This window comes from Hyla sarda, chromosome 1, assembly GCF_029499605.1.
Source record: "Hyla sarda isolate aHylSar1 chromosome 1, aHylSar1.hap1, whole genome shotgun sequence".
NCBI classification, from domain to species: Eukaryota; Metazoa; Chordata; class Amphibia; order Anura; family Hylidae; genus Hyla; species Hyla sarda.
Window position 1 is genome coordinate 206,643,540 of NC_079189.1, and position 19,703 is coordinate 206,663,242.

Below are 19,703 nucleotides of genomic sequence, written 5' to 3' on the forward strand. Positions count from 1 at the left end.
TTCCTTTCTTATGGCAATGGACTGGCAAGTCATTACTTAGTGAATATACTAAATTACACATTGCATTATAATAAGTACTAATTATAAGAAAATAAACTGTTAATGAAGATTAGTAAGGAAACATGATCAGAAATATTCTTAGCATTTTTCCTTAAAGGGGTTATTCACCATAAGGTGATTTTAGTACGTACCTGGCAGACAGTAATGGACATGCTTAGGAAGGATCTGCGCTTGTTTTGGGGCTAAATGGCTATGTCATGAGATTACCATAACACTGTGGCTAGCTTTTGTGAACTTGTATTTCCTGTTTGACTTATGTTTTTTTTACTACAAATCCCACAATTCCATTTTCCTCCCTCTCACACATCAGCCACCCTACCCATTGTGGTTTTCAATCAGGGTGCCTACAGCTGTTGCATTAGTTGCAGATTGATCCCTCCACCCATTGAAGCAGGCAGGCTCCCTGTCATCAGCTGACTAGTGAGTCCTGTCTCGGCCGCATTGCAAGCTGGGAAAAATCCAAGACAACAGTCATTTTGTACGCTGGTAAAAATAAATAGTGGGGTGAAGATCACAGAAACAGAAATGGTTACACACAGGTAAAGACACTATATTATGAACTACACTAACTTTACAGCCCCTGTAGCATAGTCAAATAAAAAAAAATATATTGGAATACCCCTTTAATTTATTTATTTATTCATTCAGACATTTTATTTTAGTTTTACAGCAAAAAAATATATAACTTTAGTATTTTAAGTGTTACCATTTTTGGCTATTGTTACTATTGTTAGTATTTTTTGTTTAATTTAATTCACTTCATTTTAATTTTTTATTTCAGTTCCTTTGACTTTTCAGTGATCTTTTGCTTCAACTTTGAAAAATATGCTTGCACTGTGTATGCAGTTCAATGACACCTGAGTTCTAAATAACTAAATCAATTTTTCTCCTCAACTTACCTCGCCGAAGCTGCTGCTCTTCTGTAAACTCCAGGTCAAGCATGAGATCATCTTCATCCAATTCACAGGAGCCCAAATTATTTAACACATCCTAGTAAACAAGACAAGAAGATGTTAAAGCAGCCAAAGAAGCACAAGCTGACCTTGCACATTTTAGATATAGTCAGATTTTTGCATTATCGCTGCCACTAGGGCTCCACTAAGGTGATAGCAAAAGTCTCTTTCTGGGTGTAGATGCACCATATTGTATTATCTAAGCAGGAATGGCATCAGCATCACATAAAATTACACAGCATGTATTTGGGCACCACATACGGTAATAGCTCTTATTTACCAGACAGCTGAATACATCTGTCATTGTAGCAGGGGGTGCAGGTAAAAATTGACTTTTGTGAAAACTGTAAAAACTTTGCACACTGCAAGGCAGAGAGCTACCAATCATGCTGTTGGAATATGTAAAATGTAAAAAAAAAATATTAGGTATGTTCACACAGCATAACATTCACAGGCATACTTTATTTTACCCGCATTTATTCATCCATGGTCGGCAAATAAAACAGCCAGACTGTTTTTTGCCTATTACAGATGAGAATAATATATATTTATTAAATAAGTCATATTTAACCAAAAATAGGTTGCACCAGACTATGACGGTTGTCATTAAATTGAGAGGAATAGCACTATGAACAATTATTCCTTTTATAGAGCCATATTAGGGTGACCTAGAGCAGTGGTTCTCAACCTTTTTTGCCTGAGTACCCCTTGACTGCCCATTCCCAAAAAAAAGTACCCCCATATTAGAGACATTTTGTAATGATTATAGTATAATTCATATGCTTTATTTTCCTCTATAACAGTCCACCTTTTCCTCTCCCGTTCTCCCCAGTCCCCCAATTTACAGGTGGCGTCTTCTCTAACCGGAGTTGTTTACTTTTCTTTTCTTCACTATCTGGCCTAGACCGCCATTAAGATCTCTCCCATACAAGACTTCTTCACAGAACCAGCCAAACAAACATTTTAGGCTCCTTTCTGCAGTACAATACCCACCTATTTACAAACTCCCCATGTTTATTGTCACATACAGTAATAGTACCCGCTTTGCATCCCCATAAAGTTGTTAGGCCCCCTTTGTGCCCCCAAATATAGCTGTAGGCACCCAAACTGTCCCCTTACATAGTTGAAGACCACCATACTGTCCCGCTTTGGTGCTCCACTGCTCCTCTGGTCTGGGGACCTATTGCGCCCATAGCGTTTGGTCCCCGGTCTGCAGGGGCAGTGGTGCAACAAAGCTGATTGTAGTTACTTCCCACAGCAGCCCAGTGCCTGCGCTTCCCCTTTGCTGTCCTCCTGCTCCGCTTCTCGGTGCTGTGATGTCAGCCTACCATTTTTTTCAAAGTGGTCCAGACCAGTAACCAGTGGTGGTGGCTGTCATTACTGATTTTTTTTAAGTACCCCTTGGAGAACTGTTAAGTACCCCTAGGGGTACTTGAACGTCAGGTTGAGAACCACTGCCCTAGAGTCAGTTTTCTGGGATTGCTGTTTCAGGGCAGGTATCTTGGAATGTAAGGTAGATCTATCACATCTCTTCTCAATGTGGTAACATTTTTAAGCTTTTGCTATTTTTCTGTTTTTTATTACTGAATATTAAGTTGTGTAATATATTGTAATTTTACCCTAGTATGTATTTGAGATTGGAAAATAATATTGAAAGCCCCATTGGGGACAGAAATGACAATCTGTTCAATTCTATGGAATATATTAGTGCTATATAATCAGAATAGTAAATTTTTTTTTTTATAAAAACTACAAAAGAAGGACTCTTTACATGCCATCTTTAAAACCTCTATTCTTAAAGTTGTTGTACCGTAATAAAATAAAAATATGTCTTGGAAGTGTCACAGCTAACAAGAATGTTAAGATTTTAACATCATCTCAGGCTGCACATAAAATGCTGTGTAAACGATTTTTTTTTTACCTGCCAGGTAAAGTAGTTCAAAACCTAATGTAAAATAATTACAGGATGTATCTGACTTCTACATTTGCTGACTGGGTAGTACATTAATGATCGTCATTACGGTACAGTTTGGATACTGCTCTATTAGGCTTTGTATTATACAATAGGAAGACAAAAGTACATAGCAAAACTATAGGCTAGGGTAACTATCTTGTTAAAAAGTTGAAAAATTAATTGTATATAAAGAGAAAGTAAAAAAGTAAATAAATAAGTAAGGCCTTATTGTTCAGGTGACTTTCTCAAGGACCCCTTGCTACCGTTTAGTAGTTTATAGGCTATTTTATACCAGTCTGGATGCTTTTTATTAGCAGTTTATGCACAGTTTGTGTTCTAACATATGCCTGATCAGCAATATTCCAGATCCAGTTCAAATCTTGTAGAACTGTTAGCTGTCAGGCACAGATGTTTCATTCCATAGCTTTCTTTTGTGTCAGGATAATTCTGGTATTTGGACATAAAACTTGAAAGAAAACTTCGGACATTGCATGCAAAACAGCAATATAAACCAAATTCTGCCCCCTAAGCATGTACAGTGGGGAGATCTATCAAAACCTGTGCAGAGGAAAAGTTGGCCAGATTGTTCCTTTTAAAACTGAAAGAAGCAATCTGATTGGTTGCTATGGGCAACTGCATTACTTTTCCTCTGCACAGGTTATGATAAATCTCACCCAGTAGGATTAGCTTTTTGTCCAATTGTTGCTCCCTATGGGGGAATTTATCAAACCCTGTCTAGAGGAAAAGTTACCCTTTTTCATAAATGAAAGAAGCGATCTGATTGGTTGCTATGGGCAACTCAGCAACTATTTCTCTGCACAGGCTTTAATAAATCTCCCCTATGTGAACACATTGTTGTAACAGCAACCTATGTGGATAGCGCCATAGAATCCAACTTAAGGGTAGGTTCACATTTAGCGCATTCGCTGCATATTTGACCCTGCGGATGTGCTACTGCCCATTCCTAGAGTGTGCCTTCAGCTGTTTACTCTGTGTCCTGCTTGCAGCAGCAATCAGCAGCTCCGAGCAGACACAGAGGAAGCTGTGAGTCGTGAGCGCATGCGCAGTGTAATCCAGAAGTCGCAGGTACTCTCGGCCTAGCTCAGGGAGCAGGGGCAGCAGGCGCAATGTCTGGAAGAGCTCCACATCCGCGAGTGACTCACAGCTCCCTATCTGTCTACTCATAATGGCGGATTTCTGCTGCAAGCAGGACACAGGGGGAAAACAGCTGGAGGCACACCCTAGGAATGGGCAGTAGTGCATCCGTAGCATAAAAAATGCAGCGGATGCCATACGTATGACCCCATCCTAAGTGCTCTTTTTCTTCAGAGCAGGAAGTAAAAACACCCATACATCCGTTCAGCTATTTTTAACCAAACCATGACAAAGCTTATTGTCGTCTCACTTTCAACAACCACGAGTAGTCAGCAAGCATGTCTATAGTTCTGGAAATAAAAATGTTTTGACCCCTTATGGCCACCTTATTACAACAGCCATAACCTCTCAAAAAGATGTGTAAAAAGCAGAAAACCATAGGTTGTACATAAAATGGCAGCAGTTGTGAATGCCATGTTAATGTATGACTAACAAAGAAATACCTCTAAGGGTCTATTCACACGTACATTATTCTGCGCAGATTTGACGCACAGATTTGATGTGCAGGATTTGAAGCTTTGTTTAGTCATGTAGTTTTCACTGAAATCTGCAGCACAAAATCCTGCGCAACAAATCCACGCATCAAATCTGTGCATAATACTGTGTGTGTGAATAGACCATAAATTGGAAAAATATGGCAGCTTTTTCAGCCTACTATCCTAAAGAGGCACTGTCACCAACATAAAATATTAATATGTTGCAGATTTTAGTAATTCTGAAACTATCTCTAACATATGTCTTTAACAAATATTGTGTTATTTTACCTGGTAGTTGGCCCTTATAATTCCGAATACTAGATGTCCCCATAAGGCTAATTTCCATTTTTTCCGGCAATTTTTTGAATACTGCCTCTGCAGTTCTTGAGCCAAAGCCAGAAGTGTATTCAAAAGGAATAGGACATATAAAGGAAGGACTTATACTTCTCCTCCCTTATGGATCCACTTCTGACTTTGGCTTAAAAACTGCAGTGGCAGTATTCCAAAAACTGCCAGAAAAAAAACAAGTGGAAACTGAGCCTAAGGCTAAGTTTCTACTTGTTTTTTTTTTTTTTTTTTTGTCTTTTTTTTCGGCCAAAAAACGCTGCGGCCAGATGTTAGCTGTAAATCAATGAGAAATCGCAAAATTATTTTTCCACTTGGCGTTTTTCATTTTGGCTGACAATAATAAAAATGTAGTGTGTGTGTTTTTCACTTTTTATTCTTTATTTTTTAATTTTTTTAGGTAGTGATTCTACTCCCAGCATGGGACACACTGTTCCATGATGGGGGTAGTAGTACCTGTACTAATTGACAGATCGCCCGTGTCACTCCTGACACTCATTTCGATCCTCCTGTATAATGTATAGATGTGGCCGGCCGCTCTTCTATGGCCCCCTGCACTGACGTATATATACACATATTCATATTTCCCACAGAGAGTTGAGATTGGCCAGATGGCTCCAGCAAATCACAGCTCTTTGTGGGAAATATGAATAGTTTATATATATATATATATGTCAATGCAGGGGACCATAGAAGAGCGGCCGCCCGCATTTATACATTATACAGGAGGATCACAGCGGGTGTCAGGAGTGACACCTGGGGCGATATGTCTATTAGTACAGGTACTACTACTCCCATCATGGAACAGTCTGCTCCATGCTGGGAGTAGTAGTACTACTTAAAAAATGTAAAAAAAAATAAATAAATAGAAAGAAAAAAAAGTGAAACACACACTTTATAAAAAATTTATTAAAATTGTGTTATAAAGAATATAGATTTCGTTAAATAAATTTTTTCCACCACTACTGCATCTTTTTTTGTAGCCAACAAATTGTGAAAAACGTCAAAGAGGCCAAAAATGCAGTTTCCACTTAAAAGAAAAAATGCAAGAAAAAATGGAAGACGCAGGAAATTGCATTTTCAAAAAAAAAAAAAAAAAGCAGGACAGAAATCCAAGTAGAAACTTAGCCTAAAGTCTAATTTGATGTTCAATATTTGTCATTTATGTACTGACAGTATGTAATCCAAGTCCCTGCGGTGGAGCTAAGAAACACAGTCAGGAAATGAAAGCTGATACAGCTTGTTCAGGGACACACCCCGGCTAGGGTGAGGAAAGCAGAAAGAGTGAACAGCACGACAGGTCTGTTATCTGACCAGGACTAGAGTCACCACAGATAAAAGTGACAGGAAGATTATCCGAATTACAAAGTCAGGGTTTTTTGTTATTTCCCTTGGAGACTGGTACACTTTAAATATAGTAAATACCTAAAGCAACTTCATAATTAAAAAATGTGTGCAGTGTTTGCCATAATAAAACCAGTAACAGATAGTAATCACAGTATATAAAAAAACACTATCAATATATTTAACTTATCTAGAGCAGTAGACGTATTGATTTAGCAATTTATTTATTTTCAACCATTTAAGTCTTAAAATAAGGCTTAGTAAGCTGTGTTTGAACTTGAGCCTAAGGGACCCGAGGCTGACTTATGAAATGAAGAAAGAACAAACAGAAAGAAGATATTCTGAAGTTCCCCTAATATAAGCCCATGCTGAGATTCAGCATCCAGTAACAGTTGATTACGCAACATAACTCCGAGGGAAAAAAAAGTTAATGAACCCAATGGCCCTGCTCTGGCAACTTTACAATCACTTTACAGATGATACTAGCCGAGCCTTGCTTTTCAATTAACATGAATATATGTTATTAATAAAGCTGAGGTATCTTCTTTGCCAGCTAAAAAAGATATTAGCTCATATATTTTCTATACATTCCAGAAATTTGTTTTCTGCTTAACAGATTTTCCTAATATTCTTGTACTCTGTACACAGTATTCTCTGCTGATGAGGTTGAAATTCCCTTAGTGACACGGGCAAGTTTTTAATTCTATTTCGGAAATGAATATTTAAGTAGGCGCAATTTAATTTTATCTCCGGAATGCAAACCTCTAATTATGGATTCAGCAATTTACAACACAGTCACTCAGTTCACTACAAAAGGGAAGGAGTAATCTAACCTATCCTTGGATTTTGTCAATGTTCACTTAAGTGATATTCAACTATGCACATAGAACCCAAGCTTTATTGTGTTAACAGTTTATTGCTTTAGGGACACATTTGAGGAAAAAAGGAAATGTTTATATAAGGGTTTTCTTGGAGTTTAATATAAGTGGTCATTGATCTTTGACTCCAAACATCCCCATTCATTAGCTAAATAAAAAGGCCACATGTATGGAGCTGTGCTTGTGTAAGGATGCTATGCTAGTAGGATAGAAATAACCAACCTGTACTCTGCTCTATACTGACTACAGAGGTTGTGTGTTTTCTAGATTATATTTGATAGGAATGCAAGAAAAAAGGTTTGGCAATTCCTGTGATTCTGGGGCATACACCTCAGTGTGTTAAATGTAAAATAGGCTAATATAAACAGAGACTATCAAAACACATACAGTCTAGACTTCAATGAAATGAATTAATACCACTTTCTATTTGGTTAAACCGATGTGCTCAGCTCACCTGTGCAAACTCCAGGTGCATAGAATGTTAGTCTTCAGACTGGTGTCTGGTATTGTGCCAAGGGACTGGCGCAAGGCGAATGTGATGCCAATCTTCAAGAAGGGCTCTAGGTCTTTGCCAGGCAATTATAGACCGGTAAGTTTAACGTGCATTGTGGGTAAATTGTTTGAAGGACTTATAAGGGATTACATACAGGAATACAGAGGGGACAATTGTATTATAAGTGATAGCCAGCATGGGTTTACTAAGGATAGAAGTTGTCAAACCAATCTAATTTGCTTTTATGAAGATGTCAGTAGAAGCCTTGACAGAGGAATGGCTGTGGATATAGTGTTTCTGGATTTTGCCAAAGCATTTGATACTGTCCCTCATAGACGTCTGACAGGTAAGTTAAGGTCTTTGGGCTTGGAAACTTTAGTTTGTAACTGGATTGAACACTGGCTCATGGATCGTACCCAGAGAGTGGTGGTCAATAATTCGTACTCTGATTGGTCCACGGTTATTAGTGGTGTACCCCAAGGTTCGGTACTGGGCCCGCTGTTGTTTAATTTATTTATCAATGATATAGAGGATGGTATTAAGAGCTCTGTTTCTATCTTTACAGATGACACCAAGCTTTGTAGCACAGTACAGTCTATAGAGGATGTGCATAAGTTACAAGATGACTTGGATAGACTAAGTGTCTGGGCATCCACTTGGCAAATGAGGTTCAATGTGGATAAATGTAAAGTTTTGCATCTGGGTACTAATAACCTACATGCGTCGTATGTCTTAGGGGGGATTAAACTGGCAGAGTCACTGGTAGAGAAGGATCTGGGTGTACTTGTAGATCACAGACTTCAGAATAGCATGCAATGTCAGGCTGCTGCTTCCAAAGCCGGCAGGATATTGTCATGTATCAAAAGAGGCATGGACTCAAGGGACAGGGACATAATACTCCCCCTTTATAAAGCATTGGTACGGCCTCATCTGGAATATGCTGTTCAGTTTTGGGCACCAGTCCATAAAAGGGACACTGTGGAGCTGGAAAGGGTGCAGAGACGCGCAACTAAACTAATATGGGGCATGGATCATCTTAGCTATGAGGAACGATTAAAGGAGTTACAATTGTTTAGTCTTGAGAAGAGATGTTTAAGGGGGGGATATGATAAACGTATATAAGTATATAAATGGCCCATACAAAAAATATGGAGAAAAACTGTTCCAGGTTAAACCTCCCCCCAAAGGACAAAGGGGCACTCCCTCCGTCTGGAGAAGAAAAGGTTTAGTCTAAAGGGGCGACACGCCTTCTTTACCATAAGAACTGTGAATTTATGGAACAGTCTACCTCAGGAACTGGTCACAGCAGGAGCAATTAATAGCTTTAAAACAGGGTTAAATACATTACTGGAACAAAATAACATTAATGCTTATGCAGAATTATAAAAGTACATCCCTTCCCCTTATCCCCTTACACCCTTCCCTTCAATTCCCTGGTTGAACTTGATGGACGTATGTTTTTTTTCAACCATACTAACTATGTAACTATGTAACTATGACTTAGGGTGTGTTCACACTGAGGAATTCAAGAGGAATTCAAGAGGAATAATTTTGGTCAGGAAATTGTTGCCTTCTCCATCAAGCGGAATTCAAGTGGAATTCTGCTTGCATTCCGCTTGAATTCCGCTTGAATTCCGCTCGAATTCCGCTTGAAAACTATGTAGGGCAGAATTTTTTTTTACCATTGACTTCTATTGGATTCTGCTCGCGGATTCCGTTTGAAGAATGAACATGTTCTTTCTTTAAGTGGAAAGGAATTCAGCGTTGGAATTCTGCTAGCAGAATTTCCGCAGTGTGAACAGGACAGCAGAAAAAACATTAAAGTCAATGGGCAGAGGGGATATGCATTAATTTGGAGCGGAGAATTCAAGAGGAATTACTCGAGTAAATTCCTCTTGAATTACTCAGTGTTAACGCACCCTAAAAGGAGATATTCCATGCAGAAAAATCTTCTACTACTATGCCTGGGTATCCAGAAAATAAAACAACAAATGAAACTCACCTGCCGCTACTCTCTGTGGAGTGTCAATAACGCTGATCAATGCAATGCTATGGCATAGCATTAATCCGTGTCTGCAATCAATGTACTGCATGTTATAGTCCCCTATGGGGCTAAAACATTGCAAAAAAAAGTATTAAAAAATAGTTAGTAAATGTGATTTAACCCCTTCCCTAATAAAAGTTTGAATCACCCCCTTTTACCATTTAAACAAAACTATGTAAATAAAAATAAATATAAACATATGTGGTATCACCGTGTGAGTAAATGTCCGAACTATAAAAAGTCCAAAATAGCATATATTTGGTCTCTTTTTATACCATAAAAAAATGAATAAAAAGCGATCAAAAAGTCAGATCAAAACTAAAATGGTACTGATAAAAACTTCAGATCATGGCGCAAAAAATTAGCCCTTATACATGCCCATATGCGGAAAAATAAAAAAGTTATAGGTGTCAGAAGAGGACATTTTTAAAAGTTTTAATTTTCGTGCATGTAGATATGATATTTTCGAGAAGACAAAATCAAAACTTTTTAAGTAGGGTATCATTTTAATTGTATAGACCTACAGAATAAAGAGAAGGTGTCATTTAGTGAAAAATGCACTGCGTAGAAACGGAAGCCCCAAAAGTTACAAAATGGCTTCAATTTTGTCGCACAATGATTTTTTCTTGGTTTCGTCGTAGATTTTTGGGTAAAATGACCGATGTCATTTCAAAGTAGAATTGGTGGTGAAAAAAATAAATAAAATCATATTAGTCTGTAGGTGCAAAATTGAAAGGGTTATGATTTTTAAAAGGTGAGGAGGAAAAAACATAATTGCAAAAACAGAAAAACACTGAGTCCTTAAGGGGTTAAAAATAGCTGTCCACTAAGCTTAAAAGAATCTGTAGAGAAGCATTGCACAACATCCCCAAAAGTGCAAACCTTGTGGCACCATAGCCAAGAAGACTGGAGGCTTTAATTGTTGCTTTAACTAAGTACAAAAGACTTACGTCAATACAACATTTTCTTTCTTTTTCAATAACTTAACAAAAAAAAAAAATTCTGTTTTCTCATTATGGGGTATTAAGTGCAGAATAATGGGGGGAAACTTGAATATTAAAAATTTTGCACAAAACAGCAATATGACAAAATGTTAAAAAAAAAAAAGTGAAAGGGTCTGAATCCTTTCTGAATACATTGTAATACATTGTATATGTGAACAGTTTCTTGTCAATACTAATGTTTTCTTGTGCTTCTCGGACGTGCTAGGTTTAACTGTCTTGTTTGCTTCTATTGTTTTATATGGTATTTACTCTTAACAGTCTCCTTTTGTGTATAACTCTGCATGTCATATATATATATAGTACGGCATCCTTCACTGACTGAATAAATAGTATTCGCCTATTAGTTACCATGAGTTAGAAAGCCTTCGGAGTGAGTTTTTCAACGTATGTGCTGGGGACAAACAAGCACAGTCAAAAGTATTTTAATGACTGCAACCAGGCACCACGACAGCTCAGAGAATCTCAGCAGAAGCTTCAATGACTTTAATGTTTTGGCTTCGCTTTCACTGCCTTTAGTTCATTCTGTTCTCCATTGCTTCTGGTATTTCCAGTTTTATCTGCACAGTCAAAACACTGCACCTTCATATTCCACCAGGATTTGCTTTGCAAACACTCAGAATACAAATGTATGTAAATACAGAGCAAGAACTGTTATTCACTCTAGAGGACACATTATGGATTTTACAAAACAAAAATGATTCAGATATGCCACTTGAGCACAAAAGTGTACCGATCTATAAGGAGTAAATATATTTCTGAGGAGCTTCTTATAAGCATTGCATATAACAAATACATCAAACACATTGTCCTCGGCTTCAACTTCTCAGTACCCACACAAAGATCCCAGACCTTTTTATTTTAAAGAGAGATCCATTAGTTCCCTCCCGACTGCCGAATGAAACTAATAAAACATCTTGAGTTGCCTAATTTCTTATTGAACACTCAAAAGACAACTTTAGAGGTCCTGATCATAGTAAAAGTTTATTGCGTGTTACAGCCAAGTCTAATAAACCTAAACTGCAGTATGGATTTCAGTCTATTTCCAAGGAAGCAACCCTGCTGTTCAATAAGCCCTCTGCAGTGAACTGCTAAAGCTTACAGTACGGCATGATTAATAACCGCTACGTAGAGTGCTTTTTCCTGCTCGTCGTTTATCACCACCGACTATATCAAGATGACCCGAAATTAAGTATTAGTAGCTTTTAAAACAAACCATCCTGTAAAGTAACTTCATACTCCAAAATCTCCTTTGGCCATTAGAAATGGACTGTTGATTTCATATATTGAATATAAAGAAAACATCACATGCTCGAAAGGTTTTTAACTTGGCTAGAGAGCATACACTAATACTTTCTATTGTGACAGACCACTGTACCGCAATCTAATGTGTAAGGTCAGCTCTTCTATTATATTAAATCTGTGTGCCAAATCCTTACGGAAAATGGAGCTCTGGAGTTAATGGGATAGCTTGTTGTCTGGCAGGTATTATACCAATTATGTTTTAAGTGCACACAGATTAATTGCTGTTTGCTTAAGTCTCCATTTCCCTTTTGGAGGACGGTGGTGGTGGGCATTGACCCAAGTTGTTAACAGTTTAGTAAAATCCCTCCATTTGTACTGAACATGAACATAAATAATGCCACACAAAAATACCCACTGAATCTTGTACCAGGCAAGTATTAACCGAACAGTCACAAAGTGTGCTGCCAAATGTACCAGGCTCTATGAAATAATAATTATATATCATATTGCATTTTGTTCTCCTGTTAGAAATTTGGACTTGACTTTACAATATATTTATCTATTTATTTAACATGTCACTTCTTATATTTTATGAATAAAGTAATACTTAATTATTTTAAAAGGCATTAATTAAATTCATTACTTTAATTCTTTATACCAGCTGAGTACCCAACGTTACCCTGTCTTCCTATGAAAACCTTGTGGGAGGGAAAAAACAACATTGACACTCTTGTCCTCATATCCCGACCTCATATCCTGTCCTCATATCCCTTTTATTCATATCATGTCCTCATATCTTAACCTAATATCCTGATTTCATATCCCGTTCTCATATCCTGACCTCATATCCCTTCCTCAAATCCTGTTCTAATTTTCCATCCACATTTCCGACATCATTCCCATCCCCGTATTCCGTCTTCATATCCCGACCTCCTATGCCATCCCCATATCACGTCTTCATATCCAATCCTCCATATCCTGTCCACCACACTAACTATTCTTTGTACCTGCAAAGTCTGGGGCTAATCTCTGCCGCCTGAAAGTAAAGTAATCACGAGATCTCATAGACTTGCTTGAGACTTCAGACAAAAAAACAAAACAAAACACCCCCAGTCATATAAGTAGCATGTATACCAAGTTTCATTGAAATATCTCAAGCCGTTTCTTTTATCCTTCATTTTTATCCCCCTTCTGAGCTTGCAATCTAGTTTTGTGGCTACATTCACACATAAATAAGTCTGAACCAGCAATGGCGAGATCTTGGTTAAAGGGGTACTCCACCCCTAGACATCTTATTCCCTATCCAAAGGATAGGGGATAAGATGTCAGATCGTGGGGGTCCCGCCGCTGGCGACCCACAGGATCTTGGCTGCAGCACTCACCTGTTGCAGCTTCCGGAAACGCTGGAGGCTTCGGCTCCCGACCACGGTGACGTGAGATCGTGATGTCACAACTCCGCCCCCGTGTGATGTCACGCCCCACCCCTCAATGCAAGTCTATGGGAGGGGGCAAATTCTGTTTGGAATTTTTTCTATAAATATAATCATATAGACAACAAAACCTCCCCAAAAGACCCTCTGTTTGAGAATATCACTCCCTTATCCAAACTAGGTTTCATTTGTCAGAATTTTAGTCCACCATACATTTTGCCTAGAGCCCATTTTGTTTGGGACCTTAGAAAACTCCTTTAGAATCCAATTGTGGGTGGTCTCCTCAAAGAGTCTTTACTGTATTTCTGTTATGAAATACCCCATTTTTGTATCAGTTAATTAATTTAGACATGCTTGGTGATAAAATGCAGATATATAGACATGCTTGGTGATAAAATGCAGATATATAGAAACAAATTGACGTAATGAGGTAATGTGCGGGGAGCTATATTCAGTAAGATTGGTTAAACGGATTATTCTGTTTAGAAAAAACTATTTCCATATACCCTATAAGGGGGTATTTTGTTCAGTTTCCAAATCTCTTGGGTAGATTAGAGAGGGACATATCTCGATCTGACTGACCTGTTCTGTCCTGTGTTAAATAAAGATGACATTGATTTAGATGGTAGTACACTATGTAATGCTTCACATTCCCCTGCAGTAAATTGCATACTTTTCACAATTTATCGCTTGGTGTTTCAACAGAGGGCATTTGTCATATCAGCTTATTGAGATGGAATCCTTCTTAGGTCTCATTCACACTACAGACTCTCTGCCCAGAGATATTCTGGGAAGAGATTCCATCTGAAGTGGGCACCGGTAAAACAAGCTGTCACTAAGACCACTTGGGAATGAGCTGTCTCTAAAGACGGCAATGCATTTCAGACCAAATCCCTCTGAATGAATCAACATGTTCCTTCTTTCGGAATTGCTGTAGCGGGAATCGTAGTGTGACTGGTGCAGCAAAATCCAATGAGACTGCTGCACCGAGTTCCCTGAGCGGCATTCCATAGCGGTATTCTGTTTGAAAAATCTGTGGTGAGAATGGGCCCTAACAAGTAGAGATGAAAAATTATAGTTTAGGCATTTAGATATGTTGTCTGAACCCTCATTCATGTAGCCACAATGATAGGTATAGTGTCCTTTCCTCGCGAAGTAGCTTGTTTTACCGAGGACATTTTTTTCCCATTCTGGTTGATTAGCTTTTCAGATTGAAAGAAGAACAGAGACTCCATTTATCAGTGTGAAGTTGTGCTTAGTATCACCGCAGATTAGATTAGATATTGTTAGATGGTGTCTTGGTTTTCTGTAATTGAGTAATTGGTAGTGAAGTCAACAAGATCCCTGTTATATGTATTATCAAAGAAATAAAGAAAGCCAAACTGAGGCTTCAGTATTATCATATGGTGCCTTCTATCAGGAATGTAGAGCAGTCTTCTTATTTTAATTTTTTCTATGAAATAAAACATTCAGCTGATATCTTCCTGCGATCATTTACTTGAGAACAGCTCAACTCCCTCAGAAATTGCCAATTATCTTAAAACTGCCAACCTGCAGAATAGTATTATGCCCGCATTTTGTACTTTCGGCTTAATGTTATGTTCTTTACAGGGTCACAAAAATGCCAATGATTTCCTTTATTTTTTTAATCTATTTATTTTTTACACTGAATGCTTATTTGTTATCTTAAAATCATTGGTAATGTTACAAAAGACTGAACCCTGCAAAGAACTGTACAATATATTTAGCTTCATAGTCTGACTCACTGTTAAATGTTGTGAACCAGGTCATCATCTTTTATCAAGCAACTACAAATCTGAATGTTAGACTACACAAAAAAAAAAATTGACAGCAACAGGAAGATGTCTAAATAGGATGAATAGGTTTTCTATGGGGATTTGCTCCTACTCTGGAGAGTTCCTAAAATGGACAGAGGTGTCAGCAGAGAGCACTGTGGTCAGACAGAAAGGAAATTCAAAAAGAAAAGAACTTCCTGTGGATCATAACAGCAGCTGATAAGTACTGGAAGGATTAATATTTTTTAATAGAAGTTATTTACAAATCTGTTTAACTTTCTGGCACCAGTTGAATAATATTATTTTTTTCAAGTGGAGTACCCCTTTAATGTGCCTACATCAAATAAAGCTGACTGTAATATTTAAGTCCTTAAATAGTCACAGTTGTTTTAAACAATGTTACTCCATAGGATATCTAATATATAACATATTTGTAAACTACTTCAATTAGCTACAAACACTCCTTATCCCTGAAAAAGTGCCTTAATGCTTGTGCACTATTTGTCTCACATCCCTCCAAGCTGCCTTCTGCTGCCTGATGTTAGGGTAATTCTGGCTCTAGCAGGAGAGAATCAAATACAGAAAACAGGAAGTGGGGAGGGGCTTAAACAGAGCACGTACTCTATCCACCATTAGGCTAGGTTTCCACACAGGTTTCTGGTGTTTTTTTTTTTTTTTAAACTGTGACTGCAGTATTTAAGCCTAAGCCAGAAGTGTATTCTAAAGGAATGGTAAATATAAAGAAAGGACTTCTACTTCTCATTCCTACTGGATCCACTTATGACTTTGGCTCAAAAAATGGAGTGGCAGTTTTCCAAAAATTGTCAGACAAACCCTTTGTGGAAGCACAGCCTTATATTGTAAGCACTCAGAGAGTGAGACCTTTTAAGCCTGTGCACAGTGCATGATAGTTGCACCCATGACTATATGTATGCTAAGGGGCAGAAACATTGATGTGGGAACTACATAGAGGGGGGTGTTGTACATTTACTTGCAGTATAAAATATTATGCAACATTTATAAAGTCATTCCTTTTTGCCTTGCATAACTTGGATAACTGAAGAAGATTCTGATCACTTGAAAAACTTCAATTTTCATGCTTCATGATGTAAACTTGGCTAGGCTAAGACTAATCATGTTTTCTAGTTAGCTAGCTCACACAGTTAAAAAGATTTGCCAACTTACTATGCCAAAGGACAGAAGTTTTCCAAACAGTAAGAGTCACCTGAACACATTTTGGTACCTACAGATGGACAGTTCAAAATCATCCTCAGGCATCACTAGTGAAAAATAAGTTTACACTCCTTCAAGTGTAAGATCCTGGAAGTGAAACACCTGGCAATGAGCAGATATACGGAGTAAGTGCCAGGAGACAAAGCCACATGGCAAAGAGCCAAGTCCTCTAAAGGACAGCAAGACGTGCTATCGAAATACAGGAAAACAAAACATCTCAAACAAAGTAACAGTTATCATAAAGCTTCAAACTTTTATAAATGATATAAAACCAGTGTATTTAAAGTATAAAGTATTATATTACACAATATCACTTTGCTTTATGCGTGCTTAATGGGGGATTCTGGAGGAAAAAAATAGATTGTTTAAAAAAGAAAATGAATACATCTTTATTATAAAAACTTACAAAAATGTTTCAAATAAATTAATTTGATTATGCATTTCACGAGTAAAGGCTCTGTGTCAAAAGTGCTGGGTGCCCGGCACCAGGGCATGAGCAGCCTTGCAAATCCCAACACAAACCTTGGTTACAGCAGAGAGCCCCATGTGGGCTTTAGCTGCTACCATACAATCTGTAAAAATAAATAATACAATTATGGTAATTTATATATATATATATATATATATATATATATATATATATATATATATATATGAAATTATACAAGTTTATTAAAGCAATGTTTTAAAAAAACATTCCCTGGAATACATTATTTGGTAGAAAACTATACTATTCAATTTCTTTGCCATATCTGATGACCACATCCTTTAGAATTGTAGTAGGGGTAGAATTAAAATGTAAAATTACCACAAAATGTAAAGGGTCAACCTTTTTTTGAAGTTCTTAGAACAGCTGAGCATTGGTGATCCTATGATCCGCAATGAAAGGAAGTCATATCTGGGGCATTGGAATAGTTTGCTGTGTTCAAGGAACTACCACCAATCCTCTGACTCAGCATGCAGGGCAAAATATTAGCCACAGCACCTTGTTCATTCTAATACATTCTATGATTCTAATGCATTATGCTTCATTTCCTTGTCATTTTTTTTAGATGCTTATTTGCTGTCAGTGAATGAAAACATTCAGGTACATCCAGGCGGCACTCTTCTACAGACCTAGTCCTTTTATCAGTCAAGTGGAAATAATTGAATCTAGGCTAGACCATGCTCTGTGAGTTAATGGAGATGTCATGCCCTATCCACAGTATAGGGGATAAGAATATGATTGCAGGTGGGGGGGGGGGGGTCAAACTGCTGGGACACCAACCACCACCACCACAAGAAAGCATGTGCACTACCATTTTATTCATTGTCTTTCTTCTGCTATCCATGAAAGTCCCTTAGACCAAAGGTTCCCAATTAAGTCCTCAAGGCCCACCAAAAGTCCAAGATCCAATTTTTTTTCTGTTCTATTCCAATGGATTGACTGAGAAACCTGGTTGGGTGTGGTTTTACAACTTGGCTTTATTCACTTCAATGAAACTGAGCTGCAGAACCACACCCAACCTGGAGACAGATGGGGAGTGGTTTTTGAAAGAAAGTAGCTGTGTTTTTCTATTCTTGGATATCCCCTTTAAAGGGGTACTCCGGTGGAAAGCATTCTTTTTTTTTTTTTTTTTTAACTGGTGCCAGGAAGTTAATTACTTATTTTTAAAAATCTTAATTCTTCCAGTACTTATCAGCTGCTGTATGCTCCACAGGAGTTCTTTTCTTTTTTTGAATTTCCTTTCTGTCTGACCAAGTGCTCTCTGCTGACACTTCTGTCCATGTCAGGAACTATCCAGAGCAGGAAAGGTTTGCTATGGAGATTTGCTCCTACTCTGAACAGTTCCTGACATGGACAGAGGTGTCAGCAAAGAGCACTGTGGTCAGACAGAAAGGACATTTTTAGAAAAAAGAACTTACTCTGTAGTATACAGCAGCTGATAAGTACTGGAAGGATTATGATTTTTAAATAGAAGTAATTTACAAATTTAACTTTCTGGCACTAGTTGATTTAAAAAAAAAAAATGTTTTCCACCTGAGTCCCCCTTTACACACTGTTTTAGACAATGAATGGAGCAGCATTGCACAAGTGTAAATGCCACTTCATTCTGACATAAATATCTGGAGATTGCATGGGGAAAGTTTTACCAGTCAGACACCCCTACCACAATCATACACTTATCTTCCATTGTGTGAATAGAAGATAATAAGTGTTAATGGTTGTATGTCCCCTTCAAAGAAATCATAAATTTATCAGCTGCAGCATAAATGTCTTTAGTATTTTGCTACAGTGTATTAGTCTGAAATTGAAGCTGTTTAACCCATAGGGCATTCATTGCCTGGACTGGGCACAATTGAGATCAGAACTAGCATTGTATTGGCTAGCTGCCTCTAAATAGCATGAGAAAACTTTTGAACCAAGTGCTAAATGATGCTTTTTCCAATGTTTTATTTTTTATTTTTTTACTGCGATTCCCAAAGTATAGCAGGGCAGTAGGTTTCTTTTCACTCAATGGCTTCATGAAAAATCACTGGCTGGTATTTGCGTGTGGCATACACAGTCCCTAGCATCTCTGCATGGTGCAATATGTAGTATCTGTTGACAACTACAGGTTTTACCCTAAACGTAAATTTGCGCCACTCTTACTGAGAGATGCATAAAATCAATCTTTGCACATAATGGCAAGACCTCTGTCTGCAACAATGGAGACTACCTACTAAGCAGGAGTGCCACTGTTCATATATTATGTGAATGCATCCTGTTGCCATGACAACCATTGCATAGCTGTTTACTTTTTTGCACTGCAGTGAATCACTCTTTGATAAAGGAAATTGGATTTTAATATATTTTCCCGTTTTCCACCACAATATCGCTTGGCTGACTGTAATGTCACCTCAGTCACCAGAATAAAGGAGAATGATCTTGTTAAATAATGGTGTTTCAAAATTGGATACTCGGCTTGTAAAGTTTTCGAGCATATCAAATGATTGAGACATGCCTAGCAGCGGCTCCCAGTCTTAATATTAGACAGACATTGCCCTGAGGTATATCAGAATAAATAACCATATACAGCTGTACCATTTGAAATGCCAAATAGATTGCTGTGCCTTATGTGACGCCCTTCAAAGCACCCCAGATTTATGCCTCTATCTACAAAGCAGCGTTTGCTAAAATAGTGTGTACAATAATAAGTCTTGGTTTCTCCTTTTCCTGTTTTGAAGGAGGTAATAGAGAGACTGTTCTGACAAAAACAATATCCAGGATTGTATACTATCCGGTGTTTGGCCAGGAGCATTGTGGTAGCAGGACA

General features: G+C 37.8%; 1 protein-coding gene across 3 annotated transcripts in view; it reads right to left on the reverse strand.

The window, feature by feature from the left end:
- Positions 1-19,703, reverse strand: part of CCSER1 (coiled-coil serine rich protein 1) — a 966,927-nt gene that overhangs the window by 675,758 nt on the left and 271,466 nt on the right. For all 3 annotated transcript variants that reach the window (XM_056567568.1, XM_056567559.1, XM_056567578.1), the window contains exon 4: positions 960-1,050. In XM_056567568.1, the coding sequence (XP_056423543.1) occupies positions 960-1,050 (91 nt within the window). The remainder of the gene's footprint in view (positions 1-959; positions 1,051-19,703) is intronic.